This window comes from Brienomyrus brachyistius, chromosome 2, assembly GCF_023856365.1.
Source record: "Brienomyrus brachyistius isolate T26 chromosome 2, BBRACH_0.4, whole genome shotgun sequence".
In the NCBI taxonomy this organism is placed as follows: Eukaryota; Metazoa; Chordata; class Actinopteri; order Osteoglossiformes; family Mormyridae; genus Brienomyrus; species Brienomyrus brachyistius.
Window position 1 is genome coordinate 7,274,536 of NC_064534.1, and position 18,570 is coordinate 7,293,105.

The 18,570-nt window shown below is 50.0% G+C and overlaps 1 protein-coding gene across 2 annotated transcripts in view; it reads right to left on the bottom strand.

Annotated features, from left to right (window-relative positions):
• Positions 1–18,570, bottom strand: part of grid2 (glutamate receptor, ionotropic, delta 2) — a 301,989-nt gene that overhangs the window by 237,382 nt on the left and 46,037 nt on the right. For both annotated transcript variants that reach the window (XR_007388201.1, XM_049002892.1), the window contains exon 2: positions 14,752–14,907. Coding sequence is in view for 1 of the 2 variants with exons in the window: in XM_049002892.1 (XP_048858849.1) it covers positions 14,752–14,907 (156 nt within the window). In the remaining variant the exon portion in view is untranslated. The remainder of the gene's footprint in view (positions 1–14,751; positions 14,908–18,570) is intronic.

The window sequence follows — 18,570 nt, forward strand, 5'->3', positions numbered from 1 at the left end:
GAAAATGCAGTGGTTGGGCGGGGCTGAGAGCACTATAAAAACGCAGTGGTTGGGCGGGGCTGAGAGCACTATAAAAACGTAGTGGCTGGGCGGGGCTGAGAGCACTATGAAAACGCAGTGGTTGGGCGGGGCTGAGAGCACTATGAAAACGCAGTGGTTGGGCGGGGCTGAGAGCACTATGAAAACGCAGTGGTTGGGCGGGGCTGGGGGCATCACGAGGGTGGTGACAAATAGAGATGCTATGGCAGAGATGCAAATAACTGCCAGGGCTACCAGAGGACAGACACTGATCTGGCAAGAATGGGGGCCTGTCACATAGCCTGCGATGTCACCGGCGCAAAAATGCCATCATTCAGGCTCCCCTGTGCGTCTCTCCAGGCCCCCTCATCCCATGCCCACTCCAGCACTAGTGGTACTTTTCCACTGGTTCCGTTGGTTTTCCACTGCATAGCGGTCGGCTCGGTAAAGGTGTTGCCGGGTCTTGAGAGCGACGGTGACATAAAACCAAAGAGACGCCTATTTACTGTTTGCACGGTGCGAGAATCGCCATGTTATGTTACAATCAAATGCATTAGCATTAGAATTAGCATTTGATTATGTAAATTTGCATCACAAATCCATTCCGTTCAGCTGTTCTATAGCACTTTAATAACTAGGACAGAGTTTCCCAGTTCCGGTCCTGGAGGGCCAGTCTGCAACACAATTTGAAGATTTGCCTGTTCAAACACACCTACTAAACCAGGAAATTAGCCATTTAAGGTGTGTTTGAGCAGGAAAACTGCAAACTGTGTTGCAGAACGGCCCTCCAGGACCAGAACTAGGGAACCCTGAAGTAGGAGGCTGGAAATTTTCAAGTTACTGAGAATTACTGAGAATGCATCAATACATCATAATGTGCAATACTACTGATAATGACTACTATATAGAATATGGCGTCAGATAATCCATGCTTATCGACGCAGATGGTGGTGACGCGAATAGCTCAGTTTAGTCATGCTTTCGGTCCTGCCAGTAAACAGGACCATGTTAGCATGGGTCCGGCTCTGGAACAGCTCAGTTCTTGGTGCCACTCTAGTCTTTATATGGCACTTTTAATCAGCTCAGGTGAAACTCCAGTCCAAACAATCTGCAGCGTTCGCAGAGTTCAAAGTTCCACAAAACTGCAAATTTACCCAACGCGTTTATGCTAATCGTCTTAGGTTACAACAGCAGAGCCCTTCCTTTAACCAGACCAGTGCCCGGAAAACAATAACCCAAGTCTGACCCAGGACCACAAAAGAGCTTCATTCAGCTAAATCTTGGACTCTGGCCACGGAATGTCACTCCTCACCCTACAGACTTTTCAGAAGAGTCAGGAAGCAGAACGGTGGCAGCGTTACCGTGGAAACCAGCCCGTCGCTCACGGAACGCTGCCTCATGCATAAGGCCGGCCTCACCGTCAGGCCAATTAAAAGAGTTCATTAACACACAAAGCTCATTAATTCAGAATTCCCTGTGCTGTGCTCGCCAATGCATTAAATAGGAGCAGATCAGGAACTAAGACGGTATCAATTACACCCCACAAAAGCAGAATGGTATAACCTGAACAGGCCACTTGGCAGAAAAATAAGCATCCCATTAATGAGAGTGACCTCTTCGCATCACTGTATTGAGTTCCTTGGAGAACCCTTCTATTCCGGGTGACTGAAACAGATTTGGAAGTTCATTAGATACAGAGGCACCTGTTGCCTTGCGGTAACACCCTACAAATAAATAAGCAAACAATGTAATGCAAATGTCTCCCCGCCTCCAGAAATGTAAAACTTTAATCGCTTTGCCGTTTCCTAATTTATCCAGAGCAATTTACAAATTATGCACTTTTTTCACCTGAATGATTCTGCTGGAGAAACTAAAGTAATTTGCCCCAAGGTACAACAGAAAGTCACTTTTGGGATTGGAACTGGAACCGTTCGAGCTATGAGCACATATCCTTAACTACAGCACCTCCTGCTGGTGAATCCAAACCAAGCACATAGCTAATGCGGTGCTCACTTAACTACATTAATTCTGTATATTAAGATTAAGACTGATATTAACTTTATTTGTAGTGGGAGGTAGAATGATATGTGTATGTTGGGGACAGTTCCAATCCCAACTAAAAAATAGACTGCAAGAGAGGAAGGTGAGGAGTATGGCCAAGTTTGGTGGAGGTCTGTGTCTTTGTGAGTACAGTCCAACTTGGAGGAAGTCTAAGCCTTTGGGAGTACGGCCACCTTGGTGGAGGTCTGTGCCTTTGGGAGTACAGCCCACCTTGGTGGAGGTCTGAGGCTTTGGGGGTACAGCGCGTCTTGGTGGAGGTCTGTGCCTTTGGGAGTACAGCCCACCTTGGTGGAGGTCTGAGTCTTTGGGAGCACAGCGTATCTTGGGGGAGGTCTGAGTCTTTGGGAGTATAGTCCACCTTGGGAGAGGTCTGAGCCTTTGGGAGCACAGCCCACCTTGGTGGAGGTCTGAGGCTTTGGGGGTACAGTCTACCTTAGGGGAGGTCTGAGTCTTTGGGAGTACAGCCCACCTTGGAGGAGGTCTGAACCTTTGAGAACAGGGTCTGCTGTAGGCCTTTTTTCCTGGGGCTCTGACGGGCCCATCAGTGGCTGTGATACGGTGCTGATGGGCGGCAGCCCAGCATTGCAGTGACCCCCCCTGGGCCCTCCAGCCAGAAATGCGGAGTGCAGCAGACAGGCCGCAGGCACCATCCTCGGCCCGCTGGTGGCTTGACGCGGCACACACGTCCCGCTGGTACGTGGGGAGAAAACGGATGGAATAAGTAGAACTTGGAAGTCACCTTTCAATGTGCTTCAAAAACATAAACAGCACAATCCGCCCGCTTCTGCTGTCCATATCCCTGTTTTTGAATTCTTCAGCAAGCCTCGATCACCAGGGAGACGGGGGGATTGGCAGCATGTAGACGCTGAATATGAAATGACCAACACTGTGTGTGTGTGAGTGCATGTAAAGTGCACGCAAGGGAGGGGACATGTGCTACTGTGTGAGTGTGGCTGTGCTTTTGTGTGTGTGTGTGTGTGTGTGTGTGTGTGTGTGTGTGTGTGTGTGTGTGTGCGTTTCTGTCTGTGTGCACGTTTCCTTTTTTAAAGATTCAGTCTCTGCTATTCCTCAGCTTAGGGGCTGTTGGGAATATGAGCCTTTAATTCGAAATCTCTATTAAATATCACACCTATTACTGCAGGCAGTGGAGAAAATAAGGAGCTCTGAATGGGGAGGGAAATCAAAGGGCTCCAGTGTGCTGATTGGTGCCCGAGGCTGTCAGTCATCCTCAGGGGATGGGTTGGAGCGCTTTGAGTGGCATCCGTCCTGACCCCCGAGAGCCAGCGTGAAGTGAATGGTGGCTTCCTGCCGATGGCTGTCCTGTGCCCTTGCTCTCTTCACCCCCCCCCCCTTCCCCAGGATACAGAAGTGGCCCTGCCAATCAAAGCGATCTCACAGCTGCCTGGGATCCGAAAAGCTCATTTAGGAAGCTGGATAGCGATGGTGGGGGTAATTAATGTGAGTAACATCACTCGGGGGATCGGGGTGGACAGTAGCAGAAGCCTAAACTGACAAGACAAAAGGATGGAGCGAGCGAGGAGCACGATGGGCCTGGGTATGTCAGTAACCCCCCTTGCAGAGGTGGAGGGTCTTTTACCCCAGGGGGCCTAGCATTTTGGTGGGGGAAGGGGGTAGAAGCAGATCCTGCAGCTCACATTTCTCATTGGTTTCGGGGTTTTATCACAGGGCCTGCGGGGGCTGTTCTGTGAAACATTCACACCTGTCATGGACGCAGGAATAAGTCAAGCGGCAGTCCCGCCTCTATTCTGTCTTCTCTGCCTTCCTCAAATCACTGCGCACCCCGACGCGGGCATAGAGTGGGCAGTGACCACACAATAGAGGCGGGACTGCGGGGGGGGATGGGTGATTACATCGCCACGGTGACAGGCTCCAAATGTACCGCACGTCTGCCTGTGGTGACACTTATCACTGCGGGCTGAAACACAGCCGCTCGGTGCAGCTGCCAAGAACACACGAGGAGCATCCAAAAGGTTGTGGGTTCAAGTCCCGAGTGAGCCCTACTATCGGGTCTTTTGGCCAAGCACTCAGCCCCAGTGCCCCCAAGTGGTGTAGAGATGAATAAAATGCAAAGCTGTGCTGGATAACGGTGTCTGCTGAGGGACAAACAGAGCAGCGACATGCCCACGCTCCCTCACCAGCTCCCCAGCACACATCCTATTTGCTCCCAGTTCATTACAAAGGCTGTCCATGGCGAAGCCTCAGTTTGCTGTGAGCCGTACCACAACACAAAAGCTAATTCAGTTAAGGAGAGGTGAAGGTGACTGTTATTATGGTCTGGCAGCAAATTCACCGATCTCACAAAAGCGGCACATTTGGACCGCACGACATTAAACCGCACAAAGCAACGCCCCCCAGAGGCTCACTGTACTCTATACAAGACAGCTGTGCTTTAGGGTCATTAGTCTCATTAGCATTTGGTGCCCAGGATGACCCAGGCACATGAATAAGGCTGCAGGCTTCCCCCGAAGAGACACACGCAGGTTTGTGATTACAGATCAGGAGTGGGGCAGGGGAGCCAATCAGGACGCAGCCAGTGGGGGGAGCAGATCCAGCAAGGGGTGCCCTGGTTTAAATCGGCGGGTAGCTGATGTTAGCGAGAAACAGCTAGCCGTGGTAGCCATGCTTAACAGAAGCTTCTTTATAGACTAGCACTTGCGAACGCAACTTTGAGCAGTTTGAACATGACACACGGCAGCTGGTATCACGAGAAACTTACAGCCCCCTTGGATTCCACAATTAGTCCGCATAGCGTCAGCTATGCTGTAAATGCATTGAGACCACAGCAAGAGCTAAGCACTAAATGCAGCATGCACAGGTAGGGGTTAAATGAGACGTGCGATAAAGTTATAAATCATATTACACGTATATTACACTAACAAATAGCGATTCGTTCGGGGGTTTGTGTAATTGCACCTGAGCTCACAAATGAGCTAATTAACGTCGGCACAGTGCAGGAAAACAAAAAAATATTATTTTCAGGTGGAGCATTATGATACGAATATGAAATCAACGTACAGAAGGCGACACATAAAGACGTCTAACGTTCTCAGCCACGTAACGAGCTGTGGGCATAAATATCAGCCCAGTGGTAATTATAAACCAGAATAAAAAATGTACAGGAATACTGGGAATATGTATGATAATAAACTATGGTCTCCGACTGGCCCCACATGATAGAAACCGCAGGACACTTCACATATAGATCATAATGGCCTCATATTGCTGCATCACAAATAGAAACAGTGAGATGCAAACATTCAGTGCTTGTGAAAAGCACAGTGCAGTAATACACATTTAACAGCCTGTCACTATCAAGTGCTTCACTTTAAATAGGCTCTCCATCAATTATTTTAATCGTATTCCTTTTAATATCGTCTAAATTGGGGTCACAGTAAAAATGACAATAGAATGTTGTCATTTAGGAAGCTTAAATTGAATATTTCCGAAGCTGCACGCCGACCGAACAGCGTTCACTCCGTGGGAAACGTTTAGATACGCATCAGTTAAACCGAAAGCTGTAGGACTCCAGCTTAGAGGATCAAAGGAAATAATTCCCGGTATCAGCGGAGCCACACCATGCTGTTTATTTCCCCCATATAAATTCCGGGTTTCGTGGGCGCTGCCGTCCACCGGAAAGCCGCCTCGCCGCGTTTCCGGCTCGCCCCGCCCACAGGAATGCCGGCCGCGTGACGGCCTGTCGGTAATCAGAACGGTCTGAGCATATTCATCACGGCGGCTTTCACAACAGAGCCGCAGCATCAGCAGCAGTGGGAGCGATTCCCTGTGGGCCAAGCCAACAAGCCAATCAGAAACAATCAAGTGGCCAATCAGGGGCGAATTAATGCAGACTGTGGTCATGATTGGTCTTGTACACCGCATACTTAAAAATTTTATCTATCACTATTAGATTTTTTTTAATTAGAGTGGGCCATAAAAACATTTTTCAACAAAGGCTCTAACACTGTGTCACATAAACAATATGTGTCTAAATAATATCATTTGATGGCTGTTTAAAGCACACGTGTTAATTTCTGTAGCATAAAGCCAGTTAATACTGCGGGGAGGGAAATTTCAAAGGGAACTATGCGTTTCACACACCTCAAACGGTGCTCTGAACTTTCCTGCATCCTTTGTTTTTATCCCAGTTTTGTATTACAGCTTAATTATGTATTCAGACATTTGGCAAGAAAGACAGTAACAAAATGATTTCTTTGTTATTCTGTCCATCCATCTATCCATCCATCCATCCATCCATCCATCCAAACCACTTATCCTGGTCAGCAGTACCGGGGGGAGGGGTCACTAGGTCCGAGGCCAGACAGGACTTGGTACGAAGCCGGGGACAACCCTGGGCAGGATTCCAGTCTGTGTGTCCTGCTCTGTGCAAAAAAACTCTTGGTTCAAAAAGATTACATGTTGAGAAAACATGATAACGCAATGAAAACGTGAAACAAATCCCGTAACCCTGACCAGGATGGATGGATGGATGGATGGATGGATGGAAGTAATCAATGGGTGACATAAATTACACGATTTATGCAACATATCACTCACTGTTAATGCGACAATAAACAATATATGAGCTTCAAAGGGATGTGAACCCAGGCTTGTCCCGGGGTTGGAGGTCCCGAGGGAGAAGAGAACACACAGAGGGCCTCCCCCTCCCAAAACAAGAGCGTCTGGTCTGACTCCCCTGCACCCATGACCCTCAGCAGGAGATGCGGTCTGAACATGATGATGAAGATGATGATGATGATCCATCCATCAGACCATCAACCTATCCGTCCGTCCGTCCATCCGTACCATCTCATAAAAACCATGCTTAAGAAGTCACTAAAAGTCAAACTGAAATATTTAATGTGAAAGATCTGGAAGGAGTTACAGGAAGGCCGCTGCTCAATGAACGCACTCTGACAGGGGAAGCCTTAACAGTGTTTACACAGATCAGTGCGCTGCCCCTTTTCAGAGTGTCAGGGGGGCGGGAGGGGGGGTCAAACATCCTTGCTGACCTACCTCTTCACAGTGTAACTCAGACTAATTAGAAATGATAAGAAATAACCCTTATAAAGCTTTCAAGGCTGCCATGAATGGCAGTATTATTGAAACGGTCCAATTATTCAAAGTACTGAGAAAGAGAAATGAATCGATATATTTAAATAATGGATACCACAAACACAGAATGTGATTCGCTGTCCCAGCTCTCCTCAAAGCTACAGGACAGACACACTGTATAGCCTCTCTCTGTGTGTCGACCAGTTCTGCTTCCCATCCTACGGTATCCTGCAGCATCGCCCTCCACGCGGCCCCCACGCGACGACGCCGCGGAGCTCCTGTGCCGTCGGGATTCTCCCGGCAACCGGCAGCGTGCGGAAGAGCTTGCCTCGCTCCTCTCCCACCTCCACGGCGACGGCAACATTGAAAAACATTTAAGTAAATGTTCCTTTCTAATTACCGGCAACATAATAAAGCGTATCTGCCGAATGAAAAGGAGGGGAGAAAAGTCTGTTTACACTGCATGACAGAATTCTGAAGACAAGGCCTCACTTTCACCGCACGTAGCCTTGAGAGAAAAAAAAGAATGAGCAACAGACAATATTTAATGTTTAATCGCGCCTTCCTTCTCCATGACGGAGAAACACAGACAAGGAGAAAACTGTATGAAAGGGGAGACGGTAACGCAGCAGACTGAGGTAAACTGCCACGAGTCTAACCAAACCAAACCGCCAGATCTGTCGTCCAACGCCATTCAAACCAGCTTTTGAAAACCTGCCTTTGCTGTGTCTTCCCACCTGTGACCTTGGCACGTTGTGGGGGTCAAAAGGTCACAGTCAGAGTGCTCCCAAGCCGAGACCGTCAGACCACCGTGACCGGCCGACCTTCACTGCACAAAGGCCGTCATCCTTTACAGTTCAAGTCATGACTGCACGGCATTCAGCGCGGATCAGGGACAGCTTTGGGGAGATTCAAGTGCATGGCTTAAGTCCAAGGGGGGGGCGTACAGAGAACAGGTCAAAGGTCAATGCAATGCATAATGCAGACGACAAGGGTCTCACTGACAAAAGGGCACTGCAAAGGTTTTTAATCCGCCCAGTTTCTCTCTACTTTGACCCCATTGGTGGGCCTCCCCTTGTGGCCCCAAGCAGGACCCCCTGTCCCCGTTTGTGGGGGGGCTTTCGCCCACACCCACTTGACGGGCTTTCACAGGCCGCTTCTTATTTTGAAGCGGTGATTGGCTGTACGGATCTCTGCCGTCTGCACGAATGCCAGGCTGACTGTGGCCCCGGGCCCTCGCCTGTCATGCGGCTCCTAATGAGGCAGCTGCAGCTCTGGGGAAAAGGGACCATGCAGAAAGACCCCGGTGGGCATGGCTGGGGTGGCCAAACTCTGCCTGACTGAGTGGCAGAAATGAGAGCCATGTGGGCTGGGAGATACAGAGATGGTGGATCCCCTTCAGCATTTGGCATCACGCTGAATAAAATCCGCACTGTCACTGAATGGTAGATGAGAGTTTTCACTGTCATCCCATCCAGGATGTCTGCCACCTCTTGCCCTGTTCTTCGGGGGATTGTGTCCAGGCTCACAAGACCCTGTCTTGGATAAGAGGTATGGAAAATGGATGGATGGGCGGATGGATGGATGTTCTGTTTTTCATACCTGCTACTTAAGCACACTAATAAAAAGTGATTAATCTGCCACTTGTGGCTCTGAACACACCCCCACTCTATGCATGCACAGCCCACACATCCGTGTAATTATATGTTAAAAACGACACGCACACACCGCCTGTTTGGAACACAGCCCATAGTCCAAGCTGTAGTGTGAGGACCGTAACCAAGAGCGACCATCATCCCTCCCTGCTAATGACTCTCCCTGCTAATTTGTGTGACCCCTGCGGTCACATGACCGGCTCATTACCTTCTGGGCCACTCCATCGCCTTAATGAGCAATATGAGAAAAAAAGTTTCGAAAATCAATATGAGGAGATAAAACTATTTAACGAGCAATTTATTCTAATAACGATAACGATAATAATAATAGCCTTTTATGTAACAGAACCAAAAGCAACTCATGTCACGGTTTGTTCACAAAGGCAGTCTCGAACCCGTAACCTCGCCGTCAGGAGCGTTAATGCCGCTCTATGACATGGACCGATGTCACCTGGGACGCCCGTTCTGATAAATCGTCAGGCCCTCCTGCAAGCGGAACACCAATCTTTACCATCCCGGAAATTGATGCAAATCAATACGAGAGGGCAGTGGCCTGATCTGTATTCAGCAGGCGAGCCAAGTTCGAGCCTGGCACCAGCTCCTACAATCAGACTCCAGGCGAACGGACGACGGGGGGAGGGCACGGGTCAAATGGCGGCATTATCCCCACGAGACACCCGGGGGGCGAATTTAAAGACCAAGATTGAGCTTAAGGAGGAAATCTCAGAAATTAAACGAGAGCCGTTGTTTCCGCCCCCGGCTGTGCATGGGGGCGGGGTGTCCCAGAGTGCACCAGTCCTGGCTGGGGCTGGGCGCAGCGCCCCGGGACCGGGAGGCGCACTCGGAATCGGGAATCGGAGTTCCGCGACTTTCCGGGTTTTTCTTCCCGAGTTCCGGGCCACTGTCTCGGCAGATCCAGACAGACGTGGTGCTGAAGTTCGGAGAGCCTTTTTGGCCGAGCAGACGCTGCGCTTTATAGAGCGTATAAAACGCCGCATGGAGCCAAGGCCTGCTGTGCCCCACCCTTGCCGTATATTTGCATCGATTTTATCCGTTTATTTTAGAGGTTTTTTGTAAGCCCGTCAAGGTGTCCACTTCTCACAAAAAGCACCTTTTATGGGTGTACTGCTCAATCAGACGCTTTCGGAAATTACAGCTCTGTGGAGGTCTGCCTGGGCATGAATGCAGACGAGGCCCTAGCAGGCTGCCTGTCACCCACGTGATCGGAGCCTGATGCCATCACTTGGGTGAACCTAATGGGCTGTTTCCGCGTCCCCCCCGCCCCCCCAGGTTCTCCCTGCCCCACGCCATGTCCGTCCGCCAGGCCGCGCAGCATGCGAGGGGAAGCGCGATAGAGACGTTCGGCACACTGCCACCGAGGGGCGCTCACTAGCGGAGGTGGCCTTTGTTCCGCCGGCTATGGGAAAGCTCCGGAAGAGCCAACTTCACAGCAGGCCACCGGCGGGCCGTCAGCACAGCGGTGCGGCCAAAGCGGGACAGCTCGGCCCGGCTTTCAGCAGCAATAAAGCACCAAAGCACAGCTTTATTACGGACGTCAGCAGCACGACGTGAAAAGCTTCCCACTGATCGGACCCTGGATGACTGGATTGCGATAATTCCTCTGGAAGGTCAGGGCCCTCGGGGGTTGGGGCTGAGGGGGATGGCTCGTAAACAGGCCCCCAACGGGACACCTGTATACTGCTCAAGCCAGTATTAACACTCAAATAATAAAGAAAACAAAATCAAAACAACATCAAAACGAAAACAAAAGTGTATTTTTCCGACTTTGCAGCTAAAACAAAATCAGTAAAAAAAAATAAACACAGTGGCCTTTGACGTGGTGAGTTTTCAACGTATAAAAATGTAGCTCTAACAGCTTAAAACGTTGAGGTTCTTGGGAAACAGGAGGAAAACTCCAGCAATTTTCAGTACGATGGGATCACATTGCAGGCCGAAATGAATCAACATTACATCAATACAGCTTATCAAGTCAGCCAGCTACATGCAAGGTCTTTCTACAGTCGTGCTTCATTTGGGAGCAAGAGCAAAAAGTTTTCTTTACCCCTTCACTCCTGTCCTGCCTTTTCCTTTTTCCTTCTTCTTCATCGTCCTCCCTTATTCATGCCCCTTACGAATTTAAGTCTCCATCAGAAGATTATGTCAGCATCGCCGCAGAGCCGGGCCGCTGTGGCAGCTGCGCCGGTAAATGCAGCCGCTGGACTGAGGCCCGTGGAGTTCTTTGTTTGTTTTCAGACCCATTAGAAAGCTCGGCGCTGACAGGGGCAGCGTGCATCTGGAAGACTTTCAAACCAAGACCGGGCTGCTCCGTAAATCAATGAGGAAGATCGACGGAGCCGTGACTACCTGCCAGGGTAGCACTAAGGCTCAGAGAGATTGGTGACCCAACGAGGCTCGGCGGCCCAGCTGTCAATCGGCACCGGTGGAGGTCTGAGCCGCAACGGTGGGGTGCACTGCCAAGCGAGTTTTACATACCCAGAATTAACTCACTACAGTTGGGTTAACTAACTCTGGCTGGCTGGAGTCAGAGTTAGTTAAGCCTGTTTGATGCCTGATTAGCATTAAACAGTACTATGACAGTGGTTATCATATTGCCACACGAGTGATCGCTAAAGTGTCATTATCATGAAGGCCCCTGTGCCTATAATCAGAAGGTCGCTGGTTCGAGGGCAGCTTCGGCAGAATAGTGACATGTCTGTGGGCCCTTGAGCCAGGTCCATAACCCCCAGCTCCCTGGGCTGAGCTTTGGTGCCAAGCTTACTGTCACCTACGTGTGAGTGGGTAAACCTTACCTTATGGGGACACAATGTCCCCACAACGTGATGAATACTCATTCTTTTCCTTAAGTGCACCAGTTTCCTCAATTTACTACAAATCTGCGATTGCAATGAAAAAACTAAAAATGCAAAAACTCTTGTATTTTACTTCGTTACTTGGTTATGGTTAGGGCTGGGCAGGGGTTAAGGTTGTCATAGTTAGCGTTAGCATTTTCCCCATAGAAATGAATGAGCGGTCCCCATAAAGATATGGTTACCCGACAGTATGTGTGTGTGTGTGTGTGTGTGTGGGTCGGCAATAAGAGAATTTCCCCATGAAGGATCAATGAAGCGCCATTATTATTATTATTATTATGATCTGGGTAATTTTACTTGGGGTTCGTCTGTCCATGTTAACAAAAAAGGAGCATAATCGGCATCACAAACTAAAGATGCGATTTTATCCAAAGCGACATGCATTTTTGAGAAAGCCGGTCCCTGCAGCAAATGAGGTTAAGGACCCAACGGTGAAATCATTCTACTGACCACGGGATTCGAACTGGCAACCCCCTGATCATGGGCAAAGAGTCAGACGCTGCTGCAAATAAATAGTGATTCATGTAAGTGTCCAGGATGCATGAGTGTTTGGATACAGAGGCTAAATATGCACCCCCCCTCCCCCCCCAAATCGAAGCAGGGAAAAGCACATCAGGCCCCCACACCCAATCGTTCCCTCACACATTTAACATCTGAGGAAAAACGGATGACTGTTTACTTTCACCAAATGTAATTAACTCCACACACCACCTCAATGGAAACGCACGATACGGGACACGAATGATCGGGGCATTTAGCGCCCGTCCCTGCCGGGCCCGGCCCACACTGCTCCTCACGGTCACTCGCATCGGCCTCCCGTTAGTCGCTAAGCAACTACTCCTAGCGGGTGCTTCCCCTGTGCCACGAGGCAGCCTCGTTTCATGATTTCTGTGTGCCGTAAATGAATAGCCTTCAATCACTGCATCTCCCCAAGTCGCCCATACTCCGCGGAAGCAGCGACATTCTGGAGCACGGCCTCGCCGCTCGCTGACACCGCTAAACTGACCATATCTGTGGTATCAGCATCAATCTTCTGGATAATTCCTCGGAAGGGCCCTGCATTCCATTCATCACTGGCGGTGTGTAGACGCTGGTGCTCAGGGAGCCATTTTTACACATTAACAAACAGGAGGCTCCACAGAGGTAGAGCAATGCGGTAAAGCCGCGAAAAAATGCAGTTTTCCTGGGAAATGGACATAGTCAGGTGAGAGAGATTCATATCCAGGCATGCAGCATCATAACAGTCTCACAGACAGGGGGCGCCATTCAGAGGGTCCAATGTAGTGCAGCCATTATGGTCGATAGCAGCAGTACCGGTCAAAGGCCACATGGTGCCCCAGACAAGCTTCACAATTAACAGTTAATTATCAAACAAAGCAAAATCAAAACAAAAAACAAATGTGGAATTTTCCGGCTTTGCAGTGCCCTAGGCAAGCTTGACCGCCAGTAGCACCCCTACCCCCCCCACCCACCACTCAGATGCAAATCCAAGCCTCATCAGCAGGGAAGCATTTTTTAACGATTATCACGACGTCCCATGAAAGCGGCAGTGATGCACCAGTTAGCTTCTGCTTTGCCCTTTTTCAAAATGCATGTGGAAATCAATAGCAGCAGTGCCTGTTTCGTGTTTAACTTGACTTATATATCTATTATTAATTGGGGGGGGGGTATGGTCTTTGCCCTATGGGGCTGTGGCTCCAATCGGCTCTTTCCTCAGCAGCAGGATGCCCCCCCCCCCCCCCCCCCCCCCCATTTCCCAGGTATTGTCTGCCTGCCGATTATCACAGAACGCTGAAATCGGTCTCAGCACCACTTCCCGGGCCGGTCGACCTTCCACGCCTTCTCCTGCCAAGGTGGAGCGATAAGATCCAGACTGAAATATTATATAGCGTTGCAACACCGGAGGCTGAAGGCTACCCAGAATCCTCCAGGAGTATGTGCATGACTCCCCGAAACAAACAAACAAACATTTATTACTTAGCAATCAGCAAGTTGACAAACATTAAGGCGTTATAGATGTGCATTGCAGAACGTTAAAGACAGGGTGGCGGGGGGTGGCGGGGGTGGGGGGGGGGTGGTGTGACTTCTGGGGTCTTCACCCACACATGTGAAAATTGACTAAACTCTGAATTGGTTGGTTGCTTCTTCTACTAACAGGAGTGGGGGGGGGCTCTTTGTTACCGAGATCTTTCTTGATAATGAAAGGGAACCCAGCGGTCCTGCCTGGTGTTGATCACACGGTTTGGGGCCCGGCCTGACAGGCAGACAAGCCCCAGTCTGCCTGCCTCGAACAACACAATCTGTAACAGGCTGTAATTACTGATTCTATTCTGGTTAAAGGTTTTTCTTTTCTTCTCTCCTCCGCCTCATTCTTCTCCTTGTTCTCCGTGTGGCGTCAGTGCCCTTATCGGCGGCGAGCGCGAAAGCGGGACACGATTCGTGGCAAACAATCAGAAGTTCCAGAAAGAGGCGGGAGGCGGGCGTGGCGACGAGAGGCCGTCGCCGTGGGAACAGACGTCCACGATCGATAAATGCAGAGCAGAACTGAGAGGGACTGAAGATGTGGAGAATGCTTCAGAGCTTCTCTGGAAGCTTCACCACGCTCGTCCTTCGGCTCTACGGAACGGACACCCCTACAGGCATGACCCTGGGAAGTGGTAGGAGCGTGCCACTGCTCACTGGCTGCTCAAGTTCCCAAGGAAACCCCGAGATGACACACTGGCATTTCCCACTCGCAGCACGTCCCATTGACAGCGAACCCACAGTGGAGCATCAGGAAAGCGGCACAGTTACAGAGAGTAACGGCCTTCTTTGGAATATGCTGTAAATATCTGCCAGCGGTGTTTAGAAGTTCCTGATGTAAGTGCAGAGCATGAATAGAGCACCCTGACCTCCCCAGAACAGTATCCCCACATCCTGACCACACAAAGGTGACACTGCGGTGGCTTCGGCAGCCATAGTTACTCTGCTGAAAGGACCAGAACACCAGGCCAGGCGTGTTGATGAAGGTGTGTGTGAAGGCAGGAGTTCGCCCCGAGTAACGGCGCCCCGAGAATGTTCCGGATGGTACCTACCTTCCTGCACTGCCTGGAAGGGGTTGTTCCCGTCCACGAACTCCACAGAGATAGTGATCTTCTCCGTCTCCAGGATCTCGTTGTTGAGGTTCAGGTCGGCCACCGCCATACGGAAAACCTCATCGTCCTTCTTGGCCGACTCGTCGAAAATGGCCCCTGCGTGGATGAATGAAGCCAATGTCAGGTGACGAGACCTCGTAGATCACATGCCGAAAATCTAACACCATCATCATCACTCACATATCCACGCCGCCTACCAGCAGAAAGCTGAGAAGCTGGGATGACACTGGCACCAAAAGTGCAATTACAAAGGCTTGCTACAAAAAACATTCCTTTCTTTATGTCAAAATACTATTTAATTTCCGTTTTCTGAATTGAATACTTGTCCTGCTTTGTTCTTTCTGAGTCAGCACACCTTAGATTGAGGTGTATTGCAGAAGAACAAGCTGATCTATTTTCAGGGCGTGCGCCTGCTTCTCAGCTCGGCTCATCCGAACGTTTCACTCCCACCTGAGTAAGCAGCAAATCCCCAGAAGCCGTGCGATGGTATGTTCCTCCATCCCTGCCTCCCTCCATCAGGGTCATCACTGAACATGACCAGCTAGTGCGCAGGGCGGAACAGCTGATACCGCAAACAGCCATTTCCACAAAGAAACCGCATGATATTGAAACAGCAATCGGAACATTTAATAGTTGTTTATCAGGCAGCAGTCAATTAGCTAAGGCATAGCAGTCCGATTTCATTTGAGCGGATAAGAGGCAACTGAGCTAAAGAAAGAGTAATTACAAGGTATTTTACACCCCAAATTAATCCACGCTTCTCTGATGACCCGACGGGATGGAATAAACGTCTTAATGGATTCGATAAATATTCATCGTGGCTTCGTCGCAGCCCGTCTTCGCAGCAATCGTCTCACAGTCTCCGTAACTCAACACAAGTGGGAGGAACTGAAACGATCGTCTGACCGGGGAAGGAGCGTAATGGGGCAAAGGAACACGACAGAAAAGCAGTATGGGCAGGTTGGACAGCACGGGGACTCTCACATCCAGCTCATGCCGGGGAAAGGCACTGCAACAGAGGTTTGCTTTCGACATCTGCTCTCCCTGTCTGACCAACGTCCACGGCAGAATATAAAGCCTCCCCAGCACAGCCACGCGAACCCTGGAGGTCAGGCTACACCTCCGGTCGCCAGGGAAAACCCTCACTCATTACTTATTGATTCATTAGTGATTAAGCTAGGCACTCCTTTGAAATAATTAAGGCCATTGTTGTTTTAATCTTATATACCTTGGGCTGGTGGAGACTGGGCTGCAGTGCTGTTCGATGGAGGTCCCAGACCAGCCTTGAACTGATAAAGCATTTAAGGGCTAATCATTCATTCGCCCAGAATCCACGCAGAGCTGCTCACGAGTGTCTTAGGTCACACCTCACGGAGAAACGGCAGGGCACCCGCCGGACAGCCATGCCCTGCCCCCACAGTCACACACCAGACCAGTGAGTTACACGCTAAGCTAATTTCCAAAGGTGGAGTTAAGCCAATGAATGAACATGAACAGGACATATCCCAGAGGTACAGTGTCAAAGTGTCATGCCAAGTGTGAGAGAGCGTGACACCCACCACTGCTGGAATACAAGGCCCGCCTGTAGAAATCTCTCACCTCACAAATCAGTCTGACATGGGGAATGGGGGGGGGGTTACTTTACCTCATTTAATGAGGACCCATTTTACCTTTCTGCGAGTGTGTCATATTTAATTCCAAAAGATTGGATTCAACCACAACTAATTTGTCCTCACGCAGAGACGCTTATGGGGTGATGTAATTATGCAAGGGTTAATTGATTTTCAGCATAATTAACATATTCCTATAGTTCCCCTGTAAACCTTTCATTCAGACATTCCAGTTGCTTTCTATTTTTGGACAAAGCGCCGTGAGTGAGGAGCACCTGCGGTACTAATGGCTAGTTTTAGGTGTCGGGCACAGGGTCCACGCCCCACTCACTTTAAAGCCCAACGCGTCGCGGGCCGGCATTTCCGCCACCAGTGTGGAACAGGAGAGACTATCGGCACTTTCAGGGCCACAAGCGGTGTGGCAAGGACCCGAATTACGTAACCGGAGCGCGTCTGATGCACTAATGTCATTATCTGAGCGTGTGACAGACAGGCCACCAAAGGCGGTGTTCTCGCTGCCCCCAGGAAGCCCGGCAGGACCCCGACGGGCGAGGGAGGCGTCCCCCCCACTGCCAGAAGCCCAAGCCGCTCTCGAGAAGCTCCACAAAAACATCATAAAGGGTCTTTTATCTGAGTCTGCAATTGAGTTGCCATAGAAACAAAATTCAAGGTGGTGTCTTCGGAAAGCGAGTTTCTCGCGGCGAGGGGGGGCTGCGGGTGAGGGGAGCTCAGTCCCACGCAGCCGAGACAGTGACCCACACACGTGCGCTTTGTGGCGAGGGCCCACGCGTTGCCGTGATGATCCGCCGAGACGTCAAGATGTGACACGTCATCCGCGTAGCGGGACCCTCACGCCGATGACACTGTTCACTGGACAGGATGCCGGGAGGATGGAGCTGGCGTCCAACTGGGAGGGTTGGTGTGCACATGTGTGCAGGGTTGTGGGCTAATATGCATGCATGTTTATAGGCGTGTGCGTCTGCGTGCGTGCAGGGGTGAGTTTATAATGTGTATAAGTTTATATGTGTCCATGTTCATATATATGCGAGTTTATATGTGTGCGGGGGTGTGTATTTATGTGAGTGTGCAATTGAATTATGTGTAGTATTAAGTGTTTGTGTATAAATGTCTATGTTTATGTGTGTGTATTACTGTGTGTGTGTGTGTGTGTGTGCATGTGTGCGTGCTTTACAGTGTATTTCTCATGTTGTCTCAGTGTGTGTGTGTCGGTTATGTATATATTACATTGTGGGGACCAAATGTCCCCACAATGTGATAAAACCCTGTAATTTTGACCTTGACCCACAAGGATAACTTTGTGTCTGCAATAAAAAAAAACTAAAAATGACAATAGTCTTGTATTTTGTTTGGTTGCTTAAGGCTGTCATAGTTGGGATTACGATTTCTCTCAAAGAAATTAATGGAGAGTCCCCACAAAGATATGAACACAGATGTGTGAGTGTGTGTTTGTTGTGCTATGTACCTCTCAGTGTGTGTCTCAGTGTCTGTGTGTGTTTTACTGCATACTTCTCGTTTCTCGTCGCTCAGAGCTTCTGGATTGTGTGGATGAGCCCCCCCCCCCCCTCCTCCGACCAGTCCCGGCCTGACATCACTACTGGGGTCTGTTGGACTAGGCTGGATGTGGGGGGGGTGGACGCTGTAGCACCTTAACGAGACACTGGGTGGGGGGAAGGCTGGGGGGGCATGCAGTAGGAGCCGCCACTGCATCAGCACTTTTATAGCCGTCTGCTTGCTGCACCGGTGTAATCTTTCATACCCCCTAAGCTGTTTACAACGACGTGCAGCACTGCACTTAAATTCATGTAATATTTACTGAAGCCAAAGCGGAGGCTTGGCTCTGACCCGAGAGGTCTAAACAGCGCGTTCTGCAGCGGGGATCAAAGCCCGCTTCCCTCAGAACAGCACGCAGCAGAAGAGCGCACTGGATCTCACTGTGTCAGCCTGTGTGTGTGTGTGTGTGTGTGTGTGTGAGCACCTTGTTTTTCCTTTTGTTTTTGGTGAGAAAAACTCAGCTCACATGAGTTGTAATCTGGCTCACTCACTGACTCCGCTCTGAGATGGGGGAGTTTACTGGAACAGTGGGATTACACCAGTACAGCCAGTACAGCCAGTACAGCCAGTGCGCAGA